Below are 16,303 nucleotides of genomic sequence, written 5' to 3' on the forward strand. Positions count from 1 at the left end.
AGTGCCGTTCCACAAAAAAGTTGGGCTGAAATTCGCGTCGCATCACGCGAGTTCCTCTTCAACTCTCTTGAACAGAAGAACACCCACTTTTCCCGTCTTCCTTTGGATGCAGAAGCGGCAGCTAGTCGGTCGTTCGCCACCGCCCATCGTTTGCATCTATCGCGGGGTCCACCGCTGCCACCTTTGTAATAATGTGCCATCCCCGCACGCATTCCTGGACGCGGGCCAGGACTCCGCGCGTGACATGCGCAAGACCGGCTCAGGTTTTCTTTTTCTTCCCTTTTCTTTCTTTCCTCTCTGTCACGGTTTCTTTGCGCGACCCGTCAGCGTGACGTTGCGTGCCAATTCGGGCGGAGTGGAGCTGGAGCGAGGCCTGGCCCCGGCTCACGAGGCGTAGGTCGTAGACGTTGCAGAGCGGCCTGAACCTCTCCGTCAGCTCGTCGTCTCCGCTGTGGGACTTCTCCCGGGATTTACGAGTCCCCATTACTATAGGATCACACCGCTGGCTTGACGTTCATCGGGCGCACATGAGGTGAGGTGCTTAGTGCAGTCGATGCTTTTAGAATATTCCCTGCTATCATCATGCATTTCATTTGTGCACGTCGTGACAGTACGCGGTAGTGTCCCGTAAATGTTTACGAGATGCGACTGCGTACGGGAACGCATCATAATTGTAAAGCACGCACGTCTCCTCATACTTATTTTTTTTTCTTCCGCGTTGCAGCCACGTCTCGTAAACGCTTTTTCCTATGTGCACATGGTATACGAGAAAGCGCAAATATATCAGTTGATTAAAAGGCAACTCCGGTGGCTTTCCACGATTCGGGTATTTCAATGAAGCCTTTATACGTAACTTTTTATCTCCATCCCGATGTTTTAAGCCAAGTTTTGGAGCCACGTGCAGTTCAGACCTGCACAAATTTATTTAGAGTTAGTTTCCATGGTCTATGTCAAGGCGATTATTACTGCAGGTAACTATGTTTCAACCGTCACTAATGTTATTGCGGTCAAGAAGGAAGGAAAGATTGTGGCTATCGCCCGCGGTCCCCGCTTGAGCAACTAACGTCGCAAAAATTAATAACGTGTTATTGCCAAAGAGATTCGATAAGATCTCCTTGTTAATCACCCCCCTCCTCCCGCAAACGACAAATTTCTGGACTTGTATTTATAGGTCGTATGAGGTGTTTTGTGAATGTTGTAGTTTAAAGTCGCTTTTTCGGCCATTAAAAGACGGTATGACTGTTTTTGAATAATCATTTGTTTCCATTTCAGTTCCTTTTTTTTTTATTTATTTTACTGTTCTATAATTCATGGTGTTTAAAAATGTTGAATTATATTTCACTTCGCCGCAAGTTAGGGCATGCGATGAAATTTCACCTTCTTCGCCCTTTTGAACAAAATTAAGGCCGATTTACATAGTTAATCAAATGTGAAGTAGGTGCGTACGTAGCACTGCTTATTCCTGCTATACCTTTCCATCGCTTGCAGTCGTGCAGCCCGTTGTCCTGAAGTTTCCACAGCACGTTTGATCCTCTTCGCTTCGGCATCCGTTTCACGACGACGCTCAGTGTCTTGAGCAGTTTCCTGAGCACGCTCGGCACGTTTCCTCATCCTTTGTACTATATTCTTGTACAGTTTAGCTCAAATATCAGAATCAGTAGACTCACGATCCCGCTGCCTTCGTAACCGTTGTACTTCAGCACGTCGAGCACGGCGAACCTGCGCCGCAGTGCCAGACGACCCCGGCTCAATTGCGACGCGAAGCAAACGCCCGGCGCAGCCGCGTCATGATCAGCTTTCCTTACACCATCTTCAGAAATGAACGAAAACAGGCACAATGCACCCTTTACAATGCATTGCTCTGTGGCTGAAAGGTCTGGGGTGGGATTATAGGGGGGAAGGGAGGGAAACGCGCTTGAAGGCGAGCGCCAGTTAAGGCGCGGAGGTGAGCACAAGCTGCTTCACGACGCGGCGAGCGGCTCGGAGCCGAGATCCATTGATCACCGCGCATGGACGTCTACTGTCCGTGGAGGCCATGGACGTAAAGGCTGAGGAGTGACCACTGACTCGAGGGGAGAGATGCCGAAGTTGAGGACGCGCGGGCGGTACACGACTGCTCATTCCGGGGTAACACACGCTTGTGCAACGCTACCCAATGACGGCCGCCATGCTCGCAATAGACAAGCCCCTCTTTCATTGTCTTATTCTATCACTGGGTGCATCTGTGCGGCCGCTCCGCCCCCTCAGTGTTAAGTCGCGTCATGAGTCGCGTGATGCGGGCGTCGCCACATCCTCCTCCTCCTCTTCAAGTTCACGGAGAGACGGAAGGACAGAGAGATAGATAGAGAAAGAGAGCGGCTTCTGCTGCAGCTGTGCTACTGCTCCGCCTCCTCAATGTTGAGCCGCGCGCTCGACGCACTCGTCGCCACCTTCTCTTTCTCCACTTCAAGTTCACGAAAAGAGAGAGAGTGAGCGGCTTCGGACAGACATCGGCGAAATCCGTGATTGCAGCTAGTAGTGTATGCACTAAAAAAACTGTGGGAGCTTTTGGTAGCTGATACGGTGAGCAGTGATCGACTGGACGCTATTCGTTACTCTGCGTACGAAATCTCGGCAGATGAGTAATATATGGCGTTTCGAAAAGTGCACGAAGTGAGTGATCTCGAGCCTTTTCGTCAAAATTTTCAACTTTTCTGAAGTGGATGGAATCCTCTTTGGGAGCCCCACCGGAATCTTCTTGATTATTCTCTATGCGATCGTAACTGAATGGCTCAGAGCAGAAAGTTAAATGAGCGTCTGATATTTACGCGCACTTTGCCTAACGGCTGCCGGCTTGCTCACTCACTCACTCACTCACTCACTCACTCACTCACTCACTCACTCACTCACTCACTCACTCACTCACTCACTCACTCACTCACTCACTCACTCACTCACTCACTCACTCACTCACTCACTCACTCACTCACTAAAAGTAAAACAATGCTATAGGTGGTCGAACTTTATCTGGGAGCCTTCCAACAAGACTTCTTTTTTTCTTCAGTCTTCCTTCTTTCCTCCTTTACGTTAAGGGACGTAAAAGGCGCCCGTGCGCTTCAGCGCACATGTAAGACCACGTGGTCAAAATTATTGCGGTGCGCACCTGCAAATTCCGAGTTTATTATGAAAATGTAGATACTTATGCACCCATTACTGAAGTGGACCATGATGCATTTCGCCGCCTGATGGCAGCCACCAGGTATAGTCTCAGTGGTCGGTTTCAGGGGGCGGACGTAATTCCTTACATAACAAAAAGAAAAACCAATACAGAAGCAGTGCTTTTTGCTTACTTTTCATTTGTGCATCAGTTTTTGTGGACTGTTGTTGAACAATAAATGGCGAATGACAGATTTTGTATCATAAATCATGCTTTGAAGTATATTAACGGTTACGCAAGCAATATTAATATATAATTGTTATATAGGAGGAGAAAACTTTATCGAGGAGCGCTCGTCAAACGTCTTATGTGTTCTTCTTTGTCCTTTGTGTTCTTTTTTTGCGCTAAATTTTTTACTTAATGCCATCATAGAGTTAAGTGCCGTAGATGGCTGCTTTCGTTCTTTTTGTGTTTCGCGCCATTAAAATACGGCGTTCTTTTTTCTCTCTCTTTTTCTCTTTTCAAGTTGTCGTTGCTCTGAAACAACTGTGGTGTTATGGGTCGTTGGCCGGCATCTTCACAACTCTGGGTTTTTTGTTATGGTTGCTGCCGTTGCTCCCATCCGCTGAAAGTTTGATGAATCGTTCGGAAATCATTTTGTATTGTTTTCTTGCTGTCATATACGCTTTGCCTGTCGTTTTTATTGAATCGCAAGGATAAGATGCTGAGATGACTTCGCTGTGTTCGTAGGAAGTTACTAAACCCGACTTCGAAGTTCTACGTGAGCGACTTTCGCGCTACGGGACCTTTGATAACCTTAGCATAACAATGTCGAACAATCTTCAAGAGCGTCTCGGGCACGATGACAGCGATGAATCCGACAGTTCAGGTGAGCAAACACTCTGATTTGAGTGTTTATCACGTAGGCGAACTTGAAATTAACTAGACTGCACGGTAGTACATCACGTCTTAGCACCTGTTGCATAGTTCCGATTGAAAGCGAGTAGCGTAAAAAGTGTGTTATGCCAGCAGATTGTGCCGCGTTTTGCTGCGCGGCAAATTTCTTACAAGTGTGCATCCGTCCGCACGAATTCGCTAATTTTTGTCAGGTGTGGAACTGTTCTTCCACATTTGTTTAATCGGAGTTTCAGCTTCGGCATGTTGCCGAATCTGCAACGGCAGGGATAAATAACAATTTCTAGTGTGAGGCACCGCGAAATAAAGTGGAAAACTTCCGATCATCAGCGTATGCTTCTGTGCGTCTTTTGAGCAAGCACAGTTTTTGTCAACAGCGGGCCACAATCCCCAAACTCTAAGCAAAATGTAGACAGGGTGGTTTATGACTATCAGCTGCCTTCGTAAGAGCTGTATTGCACATCGTCATTCTGAACTGTATTTGTTGCGTTTAGACGCCATGCAGCAGTAACACATTTTTCCCACAGAAAATGCTCGTTAGCCACCGAATGCGCACTTTGCCATTGAGTAGTAGTAGTAGTAGTAGTAGTCAGAATATATTTAACAACTGATCCATCTTGCTCCACAAGCTGCTCTTCTTGACCTTTCGAGCCTCACCAAGGAGGTACCAAAGGACAGTCTTGGATTTCTTTATGACTGATTTTTTTTTATTTATTTATTTATTTATTTTTTTTACTGCTACTAGGTATAAGTGATAAAGGAGCATCACGTTTAACCCAGTTTTCTTTTTTGTGAGAAATATTTCATCCCTTCATAATATAAGCAACTTGCTGTTTGATGCGCAAGCTGGGCTGCCAGAGCCTGTATGAAAGATGCTGCTACTTAAATCCACCTGTGCGCATATTGTTAATGGCATTTATGAATTGCGGCAGGCTGTTCCTCTGAGCGCAGTAGGGTCTCCCAATCATCCCAGGTCTCTAAGGCTGCACTGTCCTGTTTAAAAGCTCAACTGCAGCATTTGGTTAAAATTGATATCGTTTTTGAATTCGTGCTTTTTTTGCCAGTTTAATTTATGGGCACACATCGTAAAATTCATTATTTGCTCACTAAATTTAGGTTTATAACCTGGCTAAATAATGATAATTAATTTTTACCATGCGTTTAAGCCACCACAGCGCACAGCTGGCTCAGCACAAGTGCAGTGCGGTCTTTCGTGGCTCCATTGAGCTTTCGAGAGTGATGCACGATCCTTTGTCGTGTCAGACAGGCCGAAGTAAAACAAATACTGTTCCATGTTGGCCGACGAAAATGCAGGTTCCCGCTTGGAAGCAGTGGCGGCAAGTTGTTTTTTCTCTGAATTGCTTGCCCGCATGTGCTCCCATTGCGTTTCTTTTGGCATTGTGTTGTCGCTCACTTTGGCCTAAAATGTTCTGTCGGACTGCTTCGGGAGCTACCGATCTTTTGAAGCTCGGCCAGATGTTTTTGGCGGGGCTTTACTCCAGGCTTACTGTTGCTGCACAGGTCAGTCTTACGCTATACATACTTATGTGGCATACTAGTATGCTTTCTTTGCATATTTTCTTAGAAATCTGAAGGAAAGAGCAATGGTAGACACTCTTTATCTCCAGAATGAAGCTTTTGTCATGAGGTGGCAGTATTTTGAAGCTGGAATTTTCGCTTCTTCTGGCAGATGCTGGTGGTTCCAGAAAGCAAGGTGCGGAAAGTGTCAATACAGCTGGGAGCAGAATGATGTCGGTCTGCTTATCCTTGCGATCTTCCTTACATATCCAGAGTGCTTTTTGCAGAGAAGCTTTTGTCATTGCTAGTCCTAGAAGCAGTATCAGTCTATTTGTAAATCCAACTCACCAGTTCAGTGTGTATGTCTCAGAGCTGTATGAATTTCTTGATGGCTCCTCCATTTCCTTAGTATAACCAATAAAAGTACTACAACATTCTGTGCAGCTGCCTGTTTTTATTCATATGATGAGTAGCCCTCAAGACGTGCAGTTCTGCAGTGTTGCACGTTGCACAGCTGTGAGATCGATGCATTATTAAAGCACATATACGAATGTGCTGTATTAAACTCATGATGCAGTGCAATAATCGGCATGTCACTTTGGACATGTGAATGCTAGTAATTTGGTTTAGCCAGTCATACACATCACCAAGGCACTAGCTCAAATAATCAGGGCAACCATAGACTTCAGTGAACCAAATTATAAGGCAGGTTTTCGGAAAGGGCACTATATCATCGATCATATTCATACTATCAACCAGATGACAGAAAAGTGCTCGGAATATGATCAGCCCCTATACATTACATCCATCAATTACAAGAAAGCCTTTGACTCAGTGGAAACCTCGGCAGTCATGCAGGCATTGCGAAATCAGGGTGTAGGTGAGCTATATGTGAAAGTACTGGAAGATAACTTATTGGCTGCACACCATTGTCCTTCATAAGGAAAGTAATACAATTCCCACCAAGAAAGGTGGTAGACAAGGAGACATGATCTATCCAGTTCTGTTCATATCTTTCTTCAAGGAAATATTCAGAGACTTGGAATGAGAGCAGTAAGGGATCAGGGTAGATGGAGAATACCTCAGTAATCTGCAATTTGTTGATCACATTGCCTTGTTAAGTAACTCAGGCGACTGAGAACAAAAAATGATAAGTGACCTAGACAAGCAAAGCAGAAATGTAGGCCCAAAAAATCAATATGCAAAAGACTAGGCAATGTTCAACAGCCTCAGGAAGGAATAGCAGCTTACAATGGGTAGTGAAGTACTGGAAGTGGTAGGGGCATATATGTCTACTTAGGACAGATAGTAACCGCAGACCCAAATTTTAAAAGGGAAATGACTAGGAGAATCAGATTGGGATGGAGCGCATTTGGCAAGTACTCGCAGATCATGACTAGCAGCTTATTGGTGTCACTCAAGAGAAAAGCATACGAAAATTGCATCTTACCGGTACTCAGCTATGGAGCTGAAACTTGAAGTCTAACGAATTGAGTTTTACTTAAGTTTAGGACAACGCAGAGAGCTATGCAACGGAAAATGGTGTGTATAACGTCAAGAGTTAGGAAGCGGGCAGAGTGGGTCAGGAAATAAACTCGAGTTGATGACATTGTGGTTAAAATCAAGAAGAAGAAATAAGTAGAGCATGTATTGCGAAAGGAGGATAACCGATGGTCACTAAGGGTAACAAATTGGATTCCAAGGGAAGGACAGCATAGCAGGGGTCGGCAGAAAATTATGTGGGAGGGTAAGGAAGTTTGCAGGGGTAAAGTGGATGCAGCTAGCACAGGACCGGGTTAATTGAAGGAATACGGGAGAGATCTTTGCCTTGCAGTGGGTATAGTCTGGCTACTGCTGTTGCTGATGATGATAACATATAATTAATTAAGGCGGTGTTACCAAGCTGAGCATAGTGGACAGATTCTTTCAGAGTGCATGGACAGGTGACTGGAAAGTCACTTGGCAGTGTTTTGTATGAAAGGATATTAGGAGCTTAAAAGGTTGAAGGCTTGAGTGAAATGAAGGTTCAAGCCTTCATTTCCTGTTAAAGTGTTTGTGAAATGCATAATATTAACACACTAGCATTAAAGGCCCTGTTCACTGAAAATCTGGCATTGGCATTGTGAGGGAAAGAGCACGAGCATGGCGCTGGCAGGTGGTTACTGGCAGCTGACATGAATGGGCACTAACTGAACGTAGGGTTACGTGGCATTACGTTTGGCAGGAGCTGCCAACTCGGGCCTCTCCTTTCATATGGGAGAGTGATATCAGAATCAGCATGCCAGGACATTTGAATTCACATTACTCCTAGGCCCGCAGGCACATTCATATGGCCTGATTAAAGCTGTACTTTATATGTGAGGTGGTAGCCAATCTTATCGCATCATATCCTTAAAGGTGGAGCTTAAGTGTCCCTCATAATTTTTTTAGGTGCCACGCATGATCTTTTTTTAACAGTGAAGGCCACTGGAGGCCTCTGCTTAGAACGGCCGAAGTGCAGGCTACTTGGCCATCCGTTAAAACAGTCATAAAGCAGACAGTTTTCTGAGACGGGGCTTTCGCTACATCTTGCCTTTTCCCTTCCTTCTCTGTGCTACTATGTATGACCTATGTTGCTTAAATATGCATCTTGTGATGTTATGACGAAGAGTATATTGCAGGTACAGCCTTTGTCTAAAGTTTAAAGCTCAGGGGTCTACTTATGAGCCATACTATGTGGCTCATAATTAATTTCCAGTTTCCAAACTTGCTGAAGGTAAGAAGATTTTTCATCCTACCCTCTCCAATGGCTAGGACTTCCACGATTGTTAAAGAAGTCATAATATACTGCTTAAAACCAAACCCTCTGGATTCCAAACTTTTGATAAAGGCTGTACATTGCCTTCCGTCTATTATGTCATCTGCGGGTTAGTCTGCAGCACAGGAACTATGGAGGTGTTTATCGGAGGTAATTTCTTGTCAAGAGAAGGCACATCCAAGTGTTTCAAGCATTGTGAATGCAGTTTCGAGGCTTTGAACTCCATATTTGGAATCTTACGAAGAGCGTGTGTAGATGTCTGGACGTCTTTTAAGTGTCCTGACGGGTAGCATCCAAGCATACCTGCTTCCTTACTCTCTCTTTTCCCGTGCAGACACCGACCGGGAGGAGCGGGTGCGACTCTGGCAGTACACTCTCGGCCGACGGTGTAGCAACACTGACCTTGGCGAGCTCTGCAACACGCTCTCGCACTGGAGCGGTCACCGTGACTGGGCGCGTGCAGTCTGCACTTTGCTGCCATCTCGACGTCGCAGCACTGCATACTCCGAACGGGTTGCTGCCGCCACCTTGCCAGCCATGTCGAGGGTCAGTGCTGGACTACTGTGACGTCTCTGTGAAGCCTCTGTTCAGTGTATACGTATACTATGTGCACTTTTGAAAGAAAGGAAGGCTGGCATAGCACTGTTGATGATCAAATCTACCCAGGCAAAATGCTTTAAGCATTGGATGACAGAAACATACCAGTGTTGTTATCCTTTAATTCTGATGTGCTGTTATTGTTTATATCGCCATGTTTCAGGTGCGGCAGCATCATTACTTTTCTTGCCTGGCTGGTTTCTCTGCTTCTGTTTAGGACAAGTATTACCAAAAATTGTGGAAGTTATGGGTCTGGAGTAAACATATATTGGCTTGTGACTTTGGGAGTTTTTTTTCGTACATGAAGTATTTGTGTAGTGCTGTTTCACTGTCACAATTACATAGCTTTAACTGTGCTTCCTTCAACTCCTGCTACCACAACAATGCCCTTTGGTCATTAAACTGTGTTTGTAGAACCGGTACATTGCATACCTATGTCTTCATTATGCAGTATTGTAGCCGAGTGACTCAAGTATGTTTTTGCATGCCACGGTTTTTATTGGTGCAAGACACCTTATATTGAGTGCTGAATGTGTGTGGCCACGCAGACATCCATCGAGGACCCCGAGGCTCTTGTTGTCCGCCGGCAATTGTCGTCTGCTTCCCATCGGCGGCGCCCTGGCTCCGTCTGCCTGAACCGAGCACTGAGCATGCGTTCTCCAGGCTACAGCACCTGCGATTCTGTGGTAGGTGGTTTTGGAGTACAGGGCAGAATTTTGAGTTGAACAAAAATGAAAGATCCCACAGCGCTAACAAATACGAACTCACAAATATATTCAGACAGAAAAGACGCTGTTTCCAACTGGTCACACTTCTTTTTCAAATGACAACAAAATGAAACTTCTTCAAAATGACAAAAATCAAGCATTTTTGTCCATGCGCAAAAGCAAATGCTTCCACACTGTCGGCAAAGAATGTACGTCACATTCGATCTAAACAAACTTAAGAAGACGACTTTAGCCATTAAATAGTGGTACTGAGGTGTCGCTGATGCATTTGCATCCCAGCCTTTTGATATATGAGGCTTCGAGCAACTCACGGGCGAGTGTCTCTGCTCCAGCTTAAAATCTTAATTTCTGTGAGCTTTGGTTAACACTTTGGCTAGAAATCGCACGATTGGCAGTGGGTGGGCAGATGTAAATTTTAAAACATTTGTTTTTGTGCATGGACAAATGTCGTTTCGAAGAAGTTTCATTTTGTTGTTGTTTCGAAAAAGAAGCAATAACACTAACAAAAGAAGGGGGACCAGTTGGAGTCAGCGCCTGTCCTGTCTGTGTCTATTTGTGAGTTCGTATTTGTTAGTGCTGTGGAATCTTTCCCTTTCTGTGAAATGCACCAACTAGCCCAGCAATTGATTTTACTTGAGTTGAACAGTTTTTTTGCCACCCATCGTACAAACATGTTAAGGTGTTATGCATGGTTTTCAGGGTAATTACCTGTCTAAGTTTTTAATTTAAGGCATGGCTGTTTATTGAGGCGAAGTCCTTTCTGTTGCAGTTGTTTACCTGCTTCACTGATAGTGAAACATCTCTAGTGATTTGTGACTCTTTTGTTATGTTAGCGTATCCTTAAAATATGGAATGTCCTTGCTTGATGTCTACTTATTGTAGATGAAGTTAGCGCAAAAGCTTTGACAGAGACATAAAAGATACACATATGACTTGTAGCGCCTTTCCTTCGTCATATGTTTATCTTCTACGTCTTTGTCAAAGCTTTTGCGCTAACTTCATCTACAGTATGCAGAACCAACTAGCCCAACAACATGCACTTTTCAACTGTGATGTCTGCTTGCGCTTTCTATTTGCACCTCGTTAAATTTCTCTGTAAAGAGAGACTCCAGGTGTTTTAGTTAAGTGCCCAGTCTGCTGACTAAACTGACCAGTTGAAACAGCTCTTACTTTCTGGGCTTTGTTCAGAAAACGTTCTTGAGCCCGAGGCAACTTTTCATCGATGCTGGAGCAGTGGCTTGAGTACATTGTCGAAAGCCTGCAATCACCAAGCAAGCATTGCGGCATACTGATTCACCGGTGTGATCCAAGCGGAAGTCAAGCTGTGGTCTTCTCGTATCTTTGCAGTTCAGTTCTGGACTGGAAGAGGAGCCACTCAGCGAGCTGGAACAGGCAGAGATGCGTGCCGCTATTCGGAGTCTCCCTGTGCCGCTAGCCATGCGTCGGCTATTCCGGTGAGCACGGAGAATAACCGCTCTGTGGACAGGGAAGCTGTTGGTGTTTTTAGTGTACTTGCGCCTGTAATGCGTCACATATTATGTGTGATGCAGACTGTAAAAACGTGAACAGTTTTCGTTTTTGCTCGCTCACAAGCATCCTCCTCCGTTTTCCATAGAGAAACTAGAACTTAGTTGGCAAGAAGGCAATAGTGTTAGAGTGTGAAAGGGATAGCATTCTATGTTAGTCTATGAAGCGATAAGAGCGTCTTGCAGAACAGTCTCATTAATGAGAAGCTAGAGATGGAAGGGGCATAATGGAGGTGCGGACCAGTAGAAACTTGCCAAAAGCAGGTAATCTGTGGTATAAAATTAGGATACACCTCGTAGAGAGGAGGAGCAGTCTACTAATTTGTACTATGAAGCATATTTGTGGCTGTCAACTTATGCTACCAGGTATGATGTGCTTGAAAGCATTCAGTCGCTTCGAGTTTCTTTTTTGTGCCAAACAAGAAATGCATATTTTGTAAGAGTGGCCAAGGTTGCAAAGTTTAGATGTCGTATGCATACTTCTGTCATTAACTAGTAAATAGTATTTTCCTAAGAATGCGTTAAAAAAGCCTTACATTTTCCAATGCTCTCTTTGTTCATAGAAACCAACTGGACAGATCACCAGCGCAAGAAGGGGACAAGTTTGATGCATGGGACCTGAAGAGTTTCAAGGTCTGATGGTCTGCTAGTTTATCGGCTATTGTTCTGTTTGATTTCATGTGTTCTGTGGCTTCTGTTGTATCTTTAATCAGGGGGACATCTCTTGGTTGTTATTGCTTAAATTAATGACTGCTGCATGCCAGGCCGGGCCACACGCTCTTTTGCTATGTTAATATTAGAACTTCCAGCTTTGCAAAAAATGACCGCCACTGGAGTTGATGTTGCCATCTGAGACCTTCAACTTTCGGTCTTGAAAATGACAGGCGCACTCTAATGTCAATGCATACAGCATTTCATTAATCGTACTACTGATTGTCATTAACTTCTTGTTAGTGTGTTAGCACTGGAATGGTGCATGGCATTTGCTGTAAGAGAATTGTCTGGATGAATCGGGCCGTGCCGTGTCACGATTTGTGGCCATGGACAAGCCATGGTCATCCGGTTTGTCTGAGGCTAAAAGCTGGGCCCGGCAAAATGAACAGCAGGAGCAAAGAACACAGCTTTAAACATGAGTTGAATGACCCTGAATGTGTGGCTAAACGGAATAAGAGTCTGGAAAGGTTTGGTTTGGTTTGGTTTGTGGGGTTTAACGTCCCAAAGCAACTCAGGCTATGAGAGACGCCGTAGTGGAGGACTCCGGAAATTTAGACCACCTGGGGTTCTTTAACGTGCACTGACATCGCACAGTACACGGGCGCCTTGCTTTTCGCCTCCATCGAAAAGCGGCCGCCGAGGCCGGGATTCGATCCCGCGTCCTTGGGAACAGTAGTCGAGCGCCTTAACCACTGCGCCACCCCGGCGGGGCAGTCTGGAAAGGGATAAATTGCGGAAGTGTGCAGAGTAGAAGAGGAAGCGGTTGAGCAAAGCCGGTGCAAATCCTTGCCATAGCTAGCAAAACAAGTTTAAGCACTTGCCGTACCAAGGAAGAACGTGGATAAAAATGCTGGCGCGCATAATTTGCATTTGGCAAAACTACACCTAATTGTCCGTCATTTATTCATTTGTTTAGGATGTGCCTGTGCGTATCAGCTTCACGTGATGAGCAGGAGAATATGAGGCCAAATTCGGACATTTATTTCAGTAACATTTTGCTTGAAAATCATCATGTTGGTGTCTGTTAGTTGTGTAGTTCCAAGTTATTGTCCAACAGTGCCAAGTTAGCTACTGGAGTTGGTAACTGAAGAGTGACAGGGACATGTCCATGTTCATTTTCTCTGTTGTATTCTCAGCAGCATTAGTTTTCTTATCGAGGCCTGTTTTATCTTTCTGGGTTTCGTTTTAATGTTTTAGCATGCTGGCTTCAAAGGAACAATCTTTTGAGGACAGTTTTATTAGAGGGATAGGGATAAAAGTATGTATTGGAATATTTCTTGATAACTGCGCTGAGTGTACTTTTTAAATTCCTGCTCTGCTGCACGATTCAATCCGTGAAATATTTTCCTGTGCAGGCAATGAAGAAAGCTTCAGAGATTGGAAGAGATATCACAACATGGTTTACAATGTGGTCTAGCTCTCTTAAAACCATCGAAGGTGGGTGCTCGTACTGCTAATATTTTTGTTCTGTCTGTGGAAGTTTCTTTGTTTGCTCATTGTTCATCAATGCAAGTTCCACGGAAAGCAGTGTAGCGGTTTTAAATGCAGTATCAGTGATCTTGCATTATTCAGTGGCATTTTACTTAGGGAAATTATACTGCAGTTGTTATGGTAAATTATGCAAATTTACCAACAGTGCAACATAGCAGCATGTTTTTGTGACTTTAGTGATCAAAGCATGCCGCTACTGAGAGGGTTTTTCAGATCTTTTTGAGCGCTCGCTCTTGGATGCTGCACTCAGTCACTGTGCTGCATTAGTCCATAACCATTGAAGCTAAGTACTGTTAAAAAGAAGTGCTTAATCTGTTGTGAGTCAACGTGCACGTTCATAGCCGTTTTTGCGCCATATGAGAAAAGGCCAGTACGTATGCCTTCTGACCACCTGTGGTCATTTCACCACAGACAAATTACGGAGGGAATACTCAAGATAGGACTAACTAGATATGTTGCTAACTTGCTATGTGGTGACATTAAGTCGTATTCTTGTGCCATGTTGAGGGCCAAATAGATTACAGTGCATTGCATGTAGAGTGTTTTATACACAAGGTGGAAGTCTTTAATCCCTGATTGACTTTCCATGAAGGAGATAACAAAGCAACAACAGTAATTATGCTAAGTCTGCAGTGATATAACACGAGGGCTTGACATAGTGCTGTTCTTTGCTTTATCCTGCAGTTTTATGTGGTTTCTTGTAGGCAAGCCTTACTCCTTTGGCAGGTTGACGTCGACGTCTAGGTTGTTGCCGGCTACTAGTGGGACTAATCTTGCAGTCACAGCTGCCAGTAGCTGCCAGTCGTAGCAGCACTTTAAATAATATAATAACAAACTGTCATAATTCGTGACTCAGCTCTTGTGCCACGTGAGGAGCGTAACACGGAAATTTTCCTGGCTGTATTCATCGCCATTTGTTGCCTCTTTGTTGGGGGTGGTGTGTATTGTGTGCAGGCCACTTTGGCACTGGGGTGGTGTCATACTTCCTGTTCCTGCGCTGGCTGCTGCTCCTGAACCTTCTCGTGTTCCTCATGCCGTTGCTGTTCATCATCACCCCACACTCCATCTTACCCGCTGTGCTCAAACCCAACGAGACCCGCTCTTCCGTTGTCAATGGGTGAGCGCAGCTTTCTTGGGAAACGCTGATTCTGTAGCCGCATGATTGTATGGGACAGTCGGGCTAGTTTGTAAGGACCCATATGAACCAACAGTGCCAAAAAAATTGGCAAGGGACTGTTAAATAAAAGTGAGCAATTCGCATGGCTTGCCAACATGCAGTGCATGTCCCAACAGTGCCAAAAAAATTGGCAAGGGACTGTTAAATAAAAGTGAGCAATTCGCATGGCTTGCCAACATGCAGTGCATGTCGCGCAGGAAGAATGTTATCAAAGCACTATCAGGTGAATTCTGTATCTATCAGTCCTTATCTATCCTTATCTAAAGAAATGATTTGTAAGAATTTGCCTTATAAGCAGTTAAAGGGTGGCTTGCATATTGGCTTGCATATTTGCTTCATGCGTGTTTTTGTTTTCTTTATTTTTGTTTTTACTATATGACGTGTACTTTCCACTGCCCAGCTCTTCTCAGTCTCTGATTTATTTTTTTTTGTGTTTGCCTTGAATGTCACTTAGTTGTTGCATACAAATCATTCGCCTCCTGCAATATATGTCTCAGCTGTATGCTTGCGCCAGGTCTGTGTTTCTTCCTGCGACATCTCTTTGTTCTTTTCTTTGTCTTCGTGCTTTTCGTTCTGCGAGGGTGCACGGATAAAGATAGAGAGGGCAAAGCTTGATGGAAGTCAGTAAGAAAGAATGCTGTAAAGAAAATATAGAATACACATTTTTGGCATTGATGACACTAATATGTGGGAGCATCCCACAATGCGTTTTCCAGTCGTCAGGCAAGAAAAAAATGACTGATGTGAGAAAAGAAGAAAACTTGAAAGCAGGCATTGTACTGTTATATCTATTGTTTATCGCGTAAAAAATGGCCGGAATAACAGGTCTCTAATTGTCTGTTCATGGAGATATGTTTACATTGAGACTGCACTTTGACTAATTTTTTGTCACAAAGTTACTTTACGTATGTGGGAATGACCTGTCCTACCCCCTGCTGCAGTGTTTTAGGGCTGAAGATAAATCCTCCCATGAGAGTTAAGTTAGAGCTGAAATGTGCACACTGCTTTCATTGCGTAGATTTATTTTAAGAACAGAAAAATAAATTTTTGTGTAAGCCTTAAGTGGCGGTGATCAGCTAAAGGTCAGATTTTTATTGTTTTCCCATTAGAAACATTCTGCATTGAGGCGATTACTCTGAAATGCATGTTGTAAGCATGTTTGGCATAATTAATGTACAGTAATCTGGAAAGTAATGCATAGTTAATGTCATAGAAGTAGTCTGTTCTTCAAAGTCTGATGAACATTAGCTTGTAGTGCCTAAGATGGCAACGAAATGGTAATGCGGAAAGTGAGGAGGGAAATTGTCATTGTAGTGCCAGTGTTGCCTTTTTGTAGTTTTCAGTTGTTGCTGCAGCAGATTGTACTATTACCAGTGCAGCTTCGTGGTTGACTGTAGTGCCACTCTAACTGTGACTTTAATGCATTCCCAGCGCCTTCGGCAAGACTTTCGCACTGGCATTCTCAGCTGTGGGACCATCTGCACCCAACTTGCCTTCGGTGGGTGAGAAGTTCGTCTTCAATTAAGGTCTTACGTTGTGGTCAAGAACTCAGGGGTTAATGTCTAAGAGGTCTAATATCAGTTTGGTTTGGTTTAGCTTTACGCCTCAGAGCAGCTTAGGCTATTAGAGACGCCGTAGTGGAGGGCTCCGGAAATTTCGAACACCTGGGGCTCTTTAACGTGCGGTGACATCGCACAGCACACG

General features: G+C 44.4%; 1 protein-coding gene across 3 annotated transcripts in view; it reads left to right on the forward strand.

Moving 5' to 3' along the window:
• The first annotated feature begins 408 nt into the window (after nt 1–408).
• The window catches only part of LOC146189708 (transmembrane channel-like protein 7), a 37,608-nt gene continuing 21,713 nt past the window's right edge, over nt 409–16,303 (forward strand). The window contains exons 1-8 of one of the 3 annotated variants that reach the window (XM_084604484.1): nt 409–532; nt 8,701–8,912; nt 9,512–9,649; nt 11,039–11,145; nt 11,781–11,850; nt 13,287–13,368; nt 14,377–14,539; nt 16,031–16,097. In XM_084604484.1, coding sequence (XP_084460610.1) covers nt 8,904–8,912; nt 9,512–9,649; nt 11,039–11,145; nt 11,781–11,850; nt 13,287–13,368; nt 14,377–14,539; nt 16,031–16,097 — 636 coding nt within the window. In that variant the 5' untranslated portion in view covers nt 409–532; nt 8,701–8,903. Of the gene's footprint in view, nt 533–3,678; nt 4,026–5,316; nt 5,573–8,700; nt 8,913–9,511; nt 9,650–11,038; nt 11,146–11,780; nt 11,851–13,286; nt 13,369–14,376; nt 14,540–16,030; nt 16,098–16,303 lie in introns of those variants that run through there. The other 2 variants (XM_084604482.1, XM_084604483.1) reach the window with 2 other exon arrangements.

This window comes from Amblyomma maculatum, chromosome 5, assembly GCF_055883805.1.
Source record: "Amblyomma maculatum isolate TAMU_Amacu chromosome 5, ASM5588380v1, whole genome shotgun sequence".
Classification (NCBI taxonomy): Eukaryota; Metazoa; Arthropoda; class Arachnida; order Ixodida; family Ixodidae; genus Amblyomma; species Amblyomma maculatum.